General features: G+C 37.4%; 1 protein-coding gene across 1 annotated transcript in view; it reads right to left on the bottom strand.

Moving 5' to 3' along the window:
- Positions 1–14,276, bottom strand: part of LOC103624240 — a 185,494-nt gene that overhangs the window by 56,663 nt on the left and 114,555 nt on the right. Inside the window, exon 18 of the mRNA XM_017746911.1 lies at positions 10,092–10,251. Coding sequence (XP_017602400.1) covers positions 10,092–10,251 — 160 coding nt within the window. The remainder of the gene's footprint in view (positions 1–10,091; positions 10,252–14,276) is intronic.

Below are 14,276 nucleotides of genomic sequence, written 5' to 3'. Positions count from 1 at the left end.
TCCTATGACCTACATTCATTCTGCTTGCACTTGGCTTTAGCTAAGACAAAACTCATCTGTAGGCTCAGGCTCAGTTTACTTTGCCTTCTGAGCTCAGGTTAAGACAGAAAACAGAATGGACCTGTTTAGGCTTGAGATCAAGTGTGTATCTTTGCTAAAGTCACTGCTTAGGCAAAACCTCAGCCTTTCCATTAAGTCTCCTGGAACTGTTACACACAGCCAGACCACAGCTCTCTATATGCCACCAGCCCCATTCAGTGGGCAAAGAGATTTTGCTCTGCCCTGTGCGGGTGTCTTCAGTAGTCTCTGCTGTGTGGAATTTTGCATTTAAATATCATTAGTTCCCAGAATATTTAAAGGTCTTTACTAGAAAGCAAGCTTCTGAGGCTTCAGTTTTGTAACGTTGCTTAAGTGTTCTCTAATGCATCTAAAGTAATTCAGCCTTTGTCAGCAGCTTTACGTGTGAAAATCACAAAATGGTAGTAAATTTAATTTCCTTAAAAAGAAGAAATAAAGAGCCCTTGTGATGTGATAACTGCAAAACCATGCTTGCAGTTGTGTACACAATTGATATATGAACTTCATGTATTTGCATATGCAAGCTCACACCTACATGGTAATTTAGATGCTAAGAATTTCACTTATCCCTAACCTGACCAAGTCAATGGGCATTGACAGTACCCTGCCCAAGATCAGAGGATGTCTGATGCCAGAGTTGTAATAAGATGAATTACATCTTAATTAGAGAATTTAGTAATTAGAAAAGACTGAGATCTTTTAAAACCATATCCTTGGAACAAAAGAAATTTGTTTAACACCGAGGAGGATAAATCAGATATAAGCAATATATCAATTAGCAGATAAAACAAATACTAGTTTTTAAACAGCTACACAAACCCATAATGGACAACACAATAATTTTTCCATAATGTGAGTTTCTTCCTAAGCCTCATATGTTAGCGATTATGTCTTTAAGTCATGAGTGTTGATATTTTATATAACATTTTTACTCACTATTGTAACATTGAATGTTCTCATTATTCAGATATATTGCTAATTCTTTTCAGAATCCTGCTAAGTTACTGGTCTTGAGATCTTGTATGTGCCAAATGAGTTACCTGTATTAAACACTCCAAGAGAACAAATGAGTGCAGGGAGTAACCTTTTTTACAGCACTAATGTAATCATGTTTACAGCACTACCTGACAACCATATGAGAGACCTATTGGCTAATTCTGTTTTGTGCAAAAAATGAAGAGTCAGCTGATTTTTGTTACAAAGAGTAGGAATCACCATTGTTAAATAAGTGACTGTCCTGGGGGTTTTCAGAACTGCTCACATCATACTTCAACCTACCAAGGGGAGGAGGGAGTCATTGTATGAATTACTCCTGCAATATTTCATGAGCTAGTAAATTTTCTATGGAAATTATCCAGCTTGATGAAAATGTCTGTATTTCAAACCTCACAAGAGTCTGATTTAGAAGAGAAATAGTGCTCGTTTACTGCAGCTTCATTGAAGACAAAGATGGAGAGAATCTGAAGTGTTGAAATGTTAACATTCCAAGAAAACTAATTATCATATTTTCACTTGCAAACTTCAAGCCTGCTGCTAATTAATCTCTGTGGAAAGGCTGTGTATGAATCAAATTATAATGTAAGTCAGATTATACAGGATGAGATGTATAACATACCCTGCCACTGAGGAGAAACAAAATGGATTGCTTGCACAGAAATGACAAAAAACCCAAAGAGCTTGCTCTTCATTAGTGCACTGATCTGTACCAGCCGGCTGATGACAGATTCACCCCAACGGAGTGTTGCAAACCACCTTGGATTTTCAAAAGTTTGCCTGTGGTCACAAATTATCTAGATGCAAGGAGAAAAAACTGTTTGACGGAGCAAACCTTGATGTGGCACTCACAGAGTTCTGTTGTGAAAACATCTTGAGGGCAATCAAGTGCCATTAGCACATGTCAATGAGGCTTCCCATGAATTACTACAAAAATTACAGTTAAGTGTACTCCTCCTCCATCACTGTCCAACCTCTCTGACAAAACAGTTTGGATGTCTGTTGAAGTATTACAGAAATTAACACCTTTCTGCCAGTGTATAATCAGAATAGTCAGCAGACTATTAGTTTGGTTCATCTGCATTAATGCCTTTATATAATTCATTTATTGATTATAGGATTAAAATTATTTGTTACCATTTACTCTGGAAATTCTATATTGTGCATGTAATGGGGATAGTAAAGGAGACTTGAATTATCAGTTCTCATTTAAAAGGGAAACAAAATATATATTGAAAGGGGAAATAAAATACATGTTTTCTAAACAAAATATAATGTTTACTACCTCTCTACTTAAATTCCATGGAGTTTGACTAAATAATTTTGTTTTCACTTTATAGATTTACCATGAACATGCCAACCAAAAAAAAGAAATGTTGTAAGTAGCTCATAGCACTTGCATCCACGTAGTTTGCATGGTTTGCTTTTCTTTTTATCTGTTGTTATTCTATCAACTTATTGTCATACAACTTTCAGATTGAGAGAAGCTTGCATAGATGTGGGGGTTTAAATCCCTTTTTTCTCTTTTTTTTTTGTTCGTTTGTTTTTGTTTTTGTTTTTGTTTTTCTCTTTAAGATGGGATACAACATGAAATCAAGCAAGTTCTGTGCAGTGTTACTCTACCATCCCCATTTCTAATGCTGTTTCCATTAGTTTACTTGTTGATTATATCTGTTCTACCATTTTTGTAATTTATTACAAGGCCTCTTTTTGTGTGCACATCTGTTTAAGCAGTTCCACTCGTTAGACCTATCCACACAGGCAAAAGAAAGTTTTCCTTTACCTAGACGACATTACCTTGTTTTCCACAGCTTGCACATACACACTTTCTGATGAATTACTAATCAACAGTTGTGAGGTTTAATGGCATGCCTGGGTATGGTCAGCATAGTTGGCTATTCCAGATGCTTCCAAACATCCACACTTCCCCCCTTTTTCTTTTCACCCAACACTCCCTGTGGACTAAATACGCTAAAAGAATAGTAAGAAAAGTGTTTCAGAACCAGATGGCCAATTCAACCCTACACAGTTCAAGGCCTTGTCTTTTCATACAGAAATAATTTTGGTTTAAATCTAGGAGTCAACAGAGTGCTACCCTCTTTTCTGACCTCACATTTTGCTCTGTTTTCTGTAACATCCCATTACTGGTCTGAGCCTTCCCTCTGCTCATCTCTGACTTTCAATCTCCATTTAATCTTAAAAAAAATACAGGCTCTGCCTTCAATAATTTATCCCAGATGAGAATCTGACCTTATGCACACAGATCACGAAGAAGTTCAGTGAGACATGGCCCTATTTCCTCCCCTCTCCTTTGCTTACACATATAGATGGAAATTCTGGCCCTAATAAAGTCAGTGCAAGTTCTGCTGTTGACTGCAAGGGGTCGAGGTTTCCCTCCTACAATTTCTGTAGCAGATAGGTGATTACATGTCACCTTAACATGCTGAGCTAAATTGTTCTGGACTAGCAGGGTAGCTTGGTTGTACTGACTGAAACAATTGTGCATTACCCCAGAAAACACAGTGATTTATTCATGCTGGCACGTAAGGAATTAAATTCTATATTACTCCTAATTTTTCTAGATATGCTCACAGTCAGCTTTGCTACTGCTTTCTACTCTCCTATGTTACTCTTACAGCACAGATCCTTCATGCAATCTCAGTTGCTGGAGACACTGTACTGAGAGTTCCAGTGAGCAACTTCAAAAATTTTTGCAATAAGGGTTAAGGTTAGGAAGAAGAAACCTAATTTTGAACTTGCAAAATGCTAGGTTTCTAAAAGATCACTGAAACTAGTTTAGTGAAATCGATTGAAATTATAAAACCTTATCAGCAGCAGCTTGAGAGATGGCAGTCATTTGTTATTTCTAAAAGATATAATACAGTGTATATGAGGTAGAGTTTATATACATAAGGTATAGCTCATAGTCACAAAAAGTTTGCGAACAGAAGAGTGAGTAAAAAAGAAATTTACATTTTGTATACTTTTGCTTTCTCAACATGATTTTCTATCTTCCTTTGCACATCAGTGATACCTAAATCAGCAATTTGAGAAGAGTTATTCTACAGAATCATGATTGTATAGTTATCTTTTATAGCTGTCCTTTTCCATCAGCTTCTATTACCTTGCATTTCTCTCAGTTTCCTTCTATTTTCTTTGGTATGGTTGTGTCTTCTGCCCAGATTTCTGAACCACTTTTGCTTCTTTTCTCCTATTACTACCTTGTGCTTTCTGACTTTTCCTTTAGGCTTCCACAATCTGTACCATGATATTATACCTTCCAGCTCATTTCCTCAATCTTCTTTTTTAGTTTTTTCTATTTAAGTCAAATTATGCCTACCACTTTTCTCCTCTCTTTTGGTAATTGGTCTTCCTGAAAGGCAACATCAAAATTTCTGTTTGTGTTCATGGGAAAAATTCACCCTACAACTTCAAAAAGACCAAATTTAAGATTATCAGATCCATTAGATTCAAAGAAACAGGCTGGTGTTCTTGTTCAAAATTTGGCCTAGTCTCACCATTTTTTTCACCAAAAAGAGGCAAGAAATCACACTCAGAATAGTGCTAAACCTTCAAAGAGAAAATATACCAATTATGCTGTCAGTATGTTCTTCAGCCTTTTTTGATCTACACTACAGCCAAGTTACACAAGGGGATCTGGAGAGCATCAATCTGGGGTTTTTAATTAGAGCACAGTCAGGGATTCTGCTTTTTCTGTTTCCAGTATCCAACAGCAAGAAAGCAGCGTACCTATTTCCATTTCTCACTACACACTATGTGCCACACTTTCCTTGGTCTAGCACTGGCTTTCAGATTACTTCAGTTTTTGCCCTTCACTTCCCTCTATCCATTGTCCTGTATGTGCAAGCAAGCTCCAAACTCCAGTGTTGGAGTAAGACCGGGGCCATAAGAAGAGACAAATTGCAGCAATCTCAGGTGTGGTACCACCTGCCTTCCTCAGCCTCCACCCATGGTCCAGCAGCTTTGCTGCAGCACGGACTAACTGGAGGCTCATGAGGCTTCCTCTAAGACAAGATCAAAAGTTAACCCCCTTGTGCTAAATGAGTTAAATTACTTGCTCTCCAGCAGCCCTTGTAACGCTGCCAACATCAGTTTGCTCTCCTGCCACTGCTGATTCCACTAGCAAGGGCAGGATTTTGCCCTCAACAATTCACAAGTAATTAATACATTATTGAACAGGAATAAATAGATAGCAATTAAATAACAAGTATTAATGACTTATTTATTAACATATTAATAGTTGGCCTGAGAGTAATAAATGCAAATTAGTGTAAAGTGGTACCAAAAATTGTGTCGATAATAGGCCCTGAAGTAATCTTGTGTGTTCAAGATAATTACAAATATATTTTCCTTTCAAAAATCTACTGCCGGGTAATTTTTTATGGTTTGCTATTATATCATTTTAAAATTAGAAAATTAGCCCTAGTCTCATTAAAATAATTTTGCAGTGCATCAGGCTTTATTTCAAGTGTAAGTTTCACATTATCTTCTTGCCTACAGACCTTGCATTTTTTTTCCACAGAACCTCCTCATGTGCCAGTATTTTTGGGCCTATGCTTGGTATACTAACAATTTTGTTTCAGGTTATGTGTTGCACAACTTTTCTCATTGTTAGTATTACTACATAAAAGTAGTAATACTAACAATGCAAGCGGGGGTGGTACTTTGAGGGCTAAGTCCAGTAAAAATCTCCTGATAAATAGTTCAGAGGCTTTAGACATGACCAAAGTGATGAGAACATAACACCTAACAACCAATGCAGTCACAAAGAGCCATTTTTGGTCTGCAGTTTCACTAGAAATACTTCTCCCCCTCTTTTTCTTTTTTAATTCTTATTTGTTAAGACAAAAGAAAACCCCACTTCATACCTTGGCTCTAAACTGTTACTTGACATTGGAAAAGTGATTACTTGGTGAGGACAGAAAGACATTGTCGTTTTTATCAGTTCTAGAAAAAAAGAAAAAGGCTTGGCTACAATCCAGGGTCCTGACCTCATCACTGGTCTGCTAACAGTAGCAGACTAAAATATTCCAGTCTGCCACCAGTCCTGATTTTACCAATTCTAGAATCTGACACACATTTAACATGTGACTGTCTCTAATAAAAGATCAGCAAATATTCAGCTCTGTGTCCATGTTTGTAACAGGTTGAGGAATGGAGGCCCAGTCTTCCTCCTAGCATTGGTGCACAGAACAGTGCTTCAGCACGTTTGCTTCTAGGAATGTTTCTGCCTGCCTCTGTAGGTGGCATTTTTACTTCTTTGCAGCTTTCCTTGTTAAAGGCATTGTAAATGGCTTCTTCCAAAATAATCAAGTGCATTTCTGTAAGGTACAGGGCAATGGTGGCTCTCCCCCCACGGTGCCTTCTGAACCACTACGTAAATGTGATTGGGGCCGTGTAATCTGTGTACCTGGAAATATAATTCGTTTTGTTGCTAATGAAGGTCCTACGGCACAAATTTATTAAAGGTATACTTTTCCATGGGATAATAATTGGGTCGATAATATTAAACTCATAGGCTCATTATTTAATTGCAAGGGCAGATTATGAATACAGCTTCTAAAATGTATTTTAATGAAAAACACTACGTCCTGACCTAATCATATCAACCTTATGCTATCTAATTAAGGATGCAAAAAATCATTAGAGTTGCAAAATATTAGTTCCAGCTCCATCAGGCTGTTAGCTGCCCCTTCATGAATATATATATTTTTTTACTCTATGATAAATAGTTAATGAGGTAAAAATGACAAAATTTGCATGTAGGCAAATTAGTTTAATTGAGTGATGTCTTCCTGGTCTACAGAAAGTGACCTTTTTCCTATCAAAAGAAAGACTGAAAATACTTTTAAATGATGGTATGGATGTCATTCCACAAATGACAAATCACTTCTCTGAACAATATAAAAATTATAAAATGCAATAACCTTAAATTCTCATCATATTGTAAATGTGTCCTCTGCTGCTGCATTTATCAATTTAATAAAAGGAAATTAAGCATATTATAAAATACCCATTTATGGGGCAATTTTTAATCCAGAGAATAAAAATGAGAAGCACATGGTTAATAGCAAGAAAATATTGCAAAAATGTAGACCTATTTCTTCCAGAAGGTTTGACTGACTATTTACTTGAATGACCTCCATTTAAAATATATTTTTTATATGGAATGATGTAAGATATAGCAGTCTCATGCTTCCCTTTATAAAAATTGTTCACAGTTAATTTTGTATTTTATTTAAAAATTAACACATTAATAATGCACGCAATAAGACCTAGTGATGTGTCTTCCATACTGATTACTTTGTACAATAAGACATACAAAAAGAAAGGGACAAGATAAATACCTTATGCAAATCTATGGCAGAAAAAAGGGTCTTTCAGTATCTGCAGTACCTAGGAGCATAAAAAGACCTGCAAATACAGTTCCCAGTCTTGCAGGGAGATGCTCTGTGTGGAGAACATATTTCTAGAATGGAGCGAGTCTTTATTACAAAACTAGATTTGCCAGAGAGCTAACAAAATTTCCTTTGATGGTTCTCTTTTTCATCAAAATAATACCAAAAAAAAAAAAAAAGTAGATGGGAAAGATTTATGAAGACTGGTTCTTTTTCCACAGTATTCATGTTTTGTACCAATAATTCAGGAGTTTTGAACAGTCTCCACTCACAAATTTCCCCCATTGTGAGGCAGACCCTGTGCCCACTGAAGTAGATGGTAGAGATCATTTCTAGAGATGCCAGTGGTGCAAATTCCTGTGCTCTTTCCACATTACTCATATCTTCTTCCATCATATAGTCTGCACCAGTACGTCCCCCAGAGAACAGGAATGTTTAACACTGTCACAGCCTGGCTTTTGATTAGGTATGAAATTCATGCAGATGTAGACAGAATAAGAACCAGAAACTTAGGGACTTTAGTAAAGACAAAACTGTGCATGACTTTGCTTTGTTGAATGAAATGTGTGCTGTTCCCTGTGCGGCATTGGGATTCTTCCCTCTACTCTGACTTCACTCCCTGAGCTGCTGCATCCAGCTGAGGCTGGGTCCATTTTAAAGGATCTCACACTAAGGTTAGGTAAACATATTTCAATGTGGCCTTTCATGCAGGCTGGGCTGCATACTGGGAGCAAAACTAGGCACTTACACGTGTCTATAGCTATGGCTCATGTCTTTCAGTGTTCTGGCCCTTGAAGGATGTCTTACTGTAGCAGTGGGGAACCCGTGTTTCCTCCATTCAGGTACAGACTATTTGTACACAGAGAAATAATTTTTCTTTCCATTGTTTTCCATTTGTCTTTAGCCCCCCCACCTCCTCCTTTCCTCCCACTCTTCTTTTTTTCTTTTTCTTTTTTTTTCCCTTATTCAGCCCTTTCTGTACTGCTTCAAGAAATTATATGCTGGTAATATCATTAGAAATGTATTCAGTACTTGAAAAAGAAATGTAGTTGTTTGCAGTTTCCTCATCTGCCACTTTTTCCATATGGCATTGTTGGTCCTGGGATATAAAATGAGGTCCACTATATGTATTCTTTGCTTGACCTTACTTAGCTTGTAACAGAGACAATAGAAACAAACTGTCAGTGGTTATGCTTTGACTTGATGTGGAAAAAAAAGTGTTATTTTACTGACTGGGAAAAACAAAATAAGTTTTATCTGTATAAAAAGCGGGAATGTCTGAGGCAGGTGGTTGTGGAAGCTTGTTGACTCTTTCAAACCTTTTCCCTCCCCTCTGCTAAAATGCCATGTGGTGCTCTACACTTTCCCACAAAAAGTAAGCTTACTGAGTATCTGCTTTTTCATTCAATTTTTCCTTTCGGGGTCCAAGCTGTCATCACAGGGAAAAAAAAATGTGGAAAATAATTACAGCTGTGGCAGATGTTTATAACAGTGACAACTGAGGCTATATATTTATATAAACTGCTGATCTTTCAAAGGTAGCTATAGAGACTTGAAAAACCTGAAAACCCTAATCTTAAGTCCCTTGTTCCAGAGGGTTAGAAAAGACAAACAAAACAACTCATACATGCTTAAGAGGACTAATTTCCTTCCTATCTGGAATCTGTTCGTTTTTACATTGAAGCAGGAGAGTTACTAAACAAAGCATTGTACACAGAGGCACTCAGAGATGTATAAATCAAATTGATGAGCACTTTAGCAATTGTCCAAGAGCTGGTTTGTAAAATAGTCCTATGGGAATTAAGAACAACTGATGCAAAGCTAGAAAGCAAGGAAGAATAAGTACCTCAAAGAAGGAAGACAATGTCCCTAAGAGACTATTGACCACATTACTTCTATTTTCAACTCTCTGAAAGCAATCATGACCAGAAGCCTCATTTGTGGATGGTGTCTCCACCACTGGACCCTTTGCAAACACAGAATGTATCTCCTATACTTCACAGCTTAAGGTCTGTATATGAGACTAGAGGCTAGGGCCTTAACAGAAAAGAAAGAGGAATTCTTTTGATAACCAAAGCAGAGTACCTTCCCCTACAGATTTCCAAATTTCCACTCTTCTGTGCAATCCTGGAGGGAAAGGGCCAGGGAGCAGAGCATGGCTCTCATATCTGACTCACCAAATGCACACCCCCTTCTCAGGGCAACCTCACCTATACCCTCTTGGAATGAGTTCTACTTGTTCATGGAAATCCTCCATTTGCTGAGCTGGATGAGAAATTGTCTGGGATGATACTGACATTTAAACCAGCAGTAAGTCTCTAAGACCCAGTCAAGAACCACCAGATGGCACAGATAATTTTTGACATCACTGATGCCTCTAAGCCTTTGGTTACTAAGCAGATTGTAACCCCTCGGGATGTTCAGCCAATGCACATGCAACATCACAAAATTCTCCTGTACGTTCTTCTTCTTAGCTTCTCCATTCAATGAAGCACCCTAAGAATAATTTTCTAATATCTAAGTTCTTTTAAATAATACACAGAAATACAAGGCATTAATTTGGACCACAGACTCTTTCTGGAGACTCTGTTCACCACTCACCATCCGTCTTTCACCATTGATTCCTCTCCACTGCTCAGCCCTCTTCATGATGTAGCTCAGCTCCTGACTGGAAATCTCCAAGTCCAGTGGAACAAAGAATGTGCCTTCCTCACCATGAATACGTCGAAATACATCCAACAGCCAACCTTCACTGTGTAGCCTAAGGATAGAAATGACATATTTGGTTCATCTTTGAAAGGACTGTTCACGTAAAAAAAAAAAATCATTCTTCTGTAGACTTCTAAGTCTTGGTTTTCCCTTCATGACTATGCTCTCTGCCCATAAGTAAGAAGCTTCTTTCCCACAAGTTCTCCAACATACAGCCATCCCCAGCCCTCTGGAGAATTTACAGTACCTGAATCAAATCACATAAATGTAAGCAGCAATTTATTTTAATTATTTAAAGGCACTGACCTCCCAAAAAAGATCTTGATCTTCCTTCCCTTAGAAATGTCTAATGTCTGTCCTTAGCACTGGGCTGGGTAACTAGTTCCAGTAGCAAAGTTAGACAAGAATGGAAGTCCTGCTGTGCCAGGGTTCAATAACGGGCAAACCACATCATATAGAAGGGAACTACTCACCATGTTTTTTCAACCCGAAGCCTGAAGCCTATACAACCTAAACTTCTCTTGATGTTAGAAAAGTCCATTTCATTTGCTGGCTTTGTTCTTCAATGATGTTTCTATTCCGTGGTAAGGAATTGAATAAGCACGACACAGTAAAATTTTCTACCACAAGAAAGGCTTGCTGTGTGGCATTTTGATGTAGGTGAAACCAAGAAATATTGTGGGGCTTTTGTAAAAGCCTGGCGTCACATTTTTATCCTAAGATGAACTTGAAAACATCAAAACATTGCTGTTTGATTCAAATGGCTCATCTTCAATTAATCTCTTTCTCATTCTCCTTTTATTCCAAAAATGGGTTCAGTAAAGAGAGATCAGAAAATCTGTAATCTCAGCTTTGGATATTGAACTGAGGTCTTTCCTTTTGTACCCTTTTCCAAGCTAATATCTTACTGCAATTCAGCTGTTTCTTGGTGCCAATTTCAACATTTTCACCCTTCCCAGAGACTGGCTGAGTAATCACATGAAGTGCATGGATTGCTGTGGCACTGCAACCAACAAAATGCCTGGATTTCTGTGAGGCTGTTCAGGTCCTTCATTTCTTGGCAGGTGAGAGACAAAGGCCAGGCATAACTCCTTAGACCCTCTGAACTCTCACCCTTCTCATGTACTGCAGCACCAGTGACAGTTCTTGTGACTGGTCCTTATCCTTCGGTCTTGTAGTGGCCTGTGTGTGGTGAACAATGCCTGGGAGAGGCAGAAGGATGTTCAGCTAAACCAGAATGAAGTTCACATTGACATCAGCTCTACATCACACCTTACAGTGCTCACAGAAAGTGCAGAGAAGCACACTCAGTAAGCTGCTTAGTACAATTTTGCCCACAAGTGAGATTTAGTGTGGAACTGAAATAAGGAGGTGCACCAACAGACAATTTTTCAACTTGATCTCGGGAGGAGCTTTAGCTCTCCCTTCAAACAGGAATGTGTACCTTAGGATCAATCACCATATCTAAGAGTTTCTGCGATGGAGTAGCTGTTCTGATCCCAAAATCTGGCAGCCTGACTCAACATCAGATCAGGAATTCATATCTCAGGCTTTCCTGCAAAGGTTCTCTCTGTACTTTTTTCCCTGCCCTTCTTTTTTGAAACATTCCTTTTTGAAGCTGCAGCCCTAAATTTGCTGTAGTTTCCAAGATGTCATTTTAGAATCCTCTTATCAAAAGGGGAGAGCAGGTGGAAGATAATCTAATCAATGTAGGTAGTCAGGTAATATAAACAAACTGGCTATCAAGAAATAATAGAAAATGCTCTAAAGTGTGAAATGCAAATCAGTGCTAAGGCAGAGCAGGATACTAAAGTAGCTTAAAACACACTATAGAAGAGATTATTTTTTATATATTAGTAGTGTCCTTTATGTAGTAATTTACAAAATTCCACAGTGTCTTCAAAGAAAAAGTTTTTCTCTTAGTCTCAGGATCTACATCAGATGTTCTTTTGATACAATAGATACATTTGTGCAAGAATTGACTTATAACTTGTTATAAGTATATATTATCTTGTGCTTGGTTGAAAAACTAGCAATCAAGCTGGTGGACTTTCTGACCTTCTGTTCATGTTGAAGCAATATTATTCCATAGTGTTCATGTTTGACATTCCAGGTCAGCAATTTAAAAGGCTTGCCACTTGTCTTTCTAAATAACAGAAAGACCTTGGCATTTATTTAAGCTCACTTAATGCAACATTCTTATTTCAACTTAAGTAAAATTTAATGCAGTTAAATTACTATTTGCTGCCATAAACATTTTCTATATGAAGATTTTAAGCACATGGTTATAAACAATATAATTAACTTTGAATTAATTAAGAATCATGAAGCCCGTCTTTCAGCTTTGTTCTTTTTGTCCAAAAGTGCTCAGCCTGCTCCTGTTACCTGCTTTAACTTCTTTTCTTTGTCATGAAAACTAATAAAACACTTCTTATGCTTTAACATACCTTGTTATAAGAATGAGAGTAGTTATTTTTATTGCTAATACAATAAAAAAATCAAAACACAGGTTATGTTTTCTAGGCATATGAGGACCAGTATAATACCCTACAAGTTCATTTACTTACCTATCAGAAAGAACAGAAAACATTGCAATTATTTCCTACCCAGAGTCTGATTTAAAAAATGGTCTTTTCAAAGAATTACACAAACCAAAAATTAAAGGGTAGATTTAGTGGTTTAAAACAATTTATTACATCTTAGCTTGAGCCTTTCTCATCCTTTTTTGGGAAACCACCATTAAAAATACAGAACCAGTTTTGCTGTTAACACTTAAAAATGTAGATTTTTGAAGCTTTTCCCTGAAAAATGTTTCAATACAAGGAAGTTCAGATGCTTTCCACCAGACTCTTCATTCAGATGGGTCTGCATTTTCTCACAGTGTAGAAAACATTTCACCAACAAACTCCTGTCTGTTTCTAATGTCTGGTAGAATTAAAAGGAAGGAATTGCAGCCAGTGCCTCTTCATTGTTGCAAAAAGTAATTAGAATACCTCTCCATGCTAGTTGTACTACAGACTCCCAAGACACCCAAGGGGAACCAGATTTATTGAGGTATTTTGGTTTATAAAGAAACAAATAAATGCCTACTGCTACTTATCCCCTGCCCATTATTTCATTAGCTTCCTGGCTGTTCATCAGTGCTACCATGAAGCTTTCTATCTGTGGCAGAAACAGACACAGCCCCTGCTTGCTTTGGTGGTTTTGTGGGTTCAGTGTTCTTATCCTCTCTTTTACACAATGCCAAACACTTCAGTTTAATGGCAAGCTGCTGAGTAATTCCAACAAATGTCACCAGCTCCTCCATCCAACAGCCAAAGTCTCCCCTGGCATTTGGGGTCTTAAGATGCAGAAAGTATCACTCAATATTTATATTGGTTCACCTTGCAAGAGCAAAATGTGGTGAATGCTTATTTAAAAATATATGTTTTCTGTGCTCAGCAACATTCCACTTGAAAATATTTGAGATATGGCATCTGAGAAATATTCATACAAAGAGATGCTACTGCCTTGGCTGTTATGTCAATATTCAGGAAACAGTGTTATGAAATGCAGAGATAGTTTCCCTAAAAACATTTTTGAAGCTTTTAATTCTATCATTATTGGGCTGATAGTGTGCTGCTCAAGAGTCCTATCTAGGTGCCAGTTTCCCACGGAGTTGGCTACAGACGTTCAAGGAAGAGAAAGTTGATCCATTAGTAGAAGCTCCTTATATAACTTTACTCTGCACAGACTCCAGTATTCAAAATGTTTTCTTTTGTTTTCAAGCAAAGAACTTCAAAGACGTTATGCACTGTAACAGATTTTGTTATCTTCCCTTTGCTTTTGTATTTTGCTATGAATCATTTTTAAAATGTGTTATGCTAAGACAACTTTTTTTCCCCTAGTAACATTGTTCTCCCACCCCTTTATTGGAAAACATTATGGGAAAATTGATCCAGAAGGAAAGGTACCTTTGATGATCTTGCACCTGTTCCCCAGACAATGAAGATGTTGGTAATATTCTCATAAAAACCTGCCTTACAAATGTTTTAATTTAAATTAATTTTCCTGAGTAATAAACGACAGCAGCTAAAA

This window comes from Corvus brachyrhynchos, unplaced genomic scaffold (assembly GCF_000691975.1).
Source record: "Corvus brachyrhynchos isolate BGI_N302 unplaced genomic scaffold, ASM69197v1 scaffold100, whole genome shotgun sequence".
Classification (NCBI taxonomy): Eukaryota; Metazoa; Chordata; class Aves; order Passeriformes; family Corvidae; genus Corvus; species Corvus brachyrhynchos.
The sequence above is the reverse complement of the archived record's forward strand: the minus strand, read 5'-3'. Positions and strand labels throughout refer to the sequence as shown.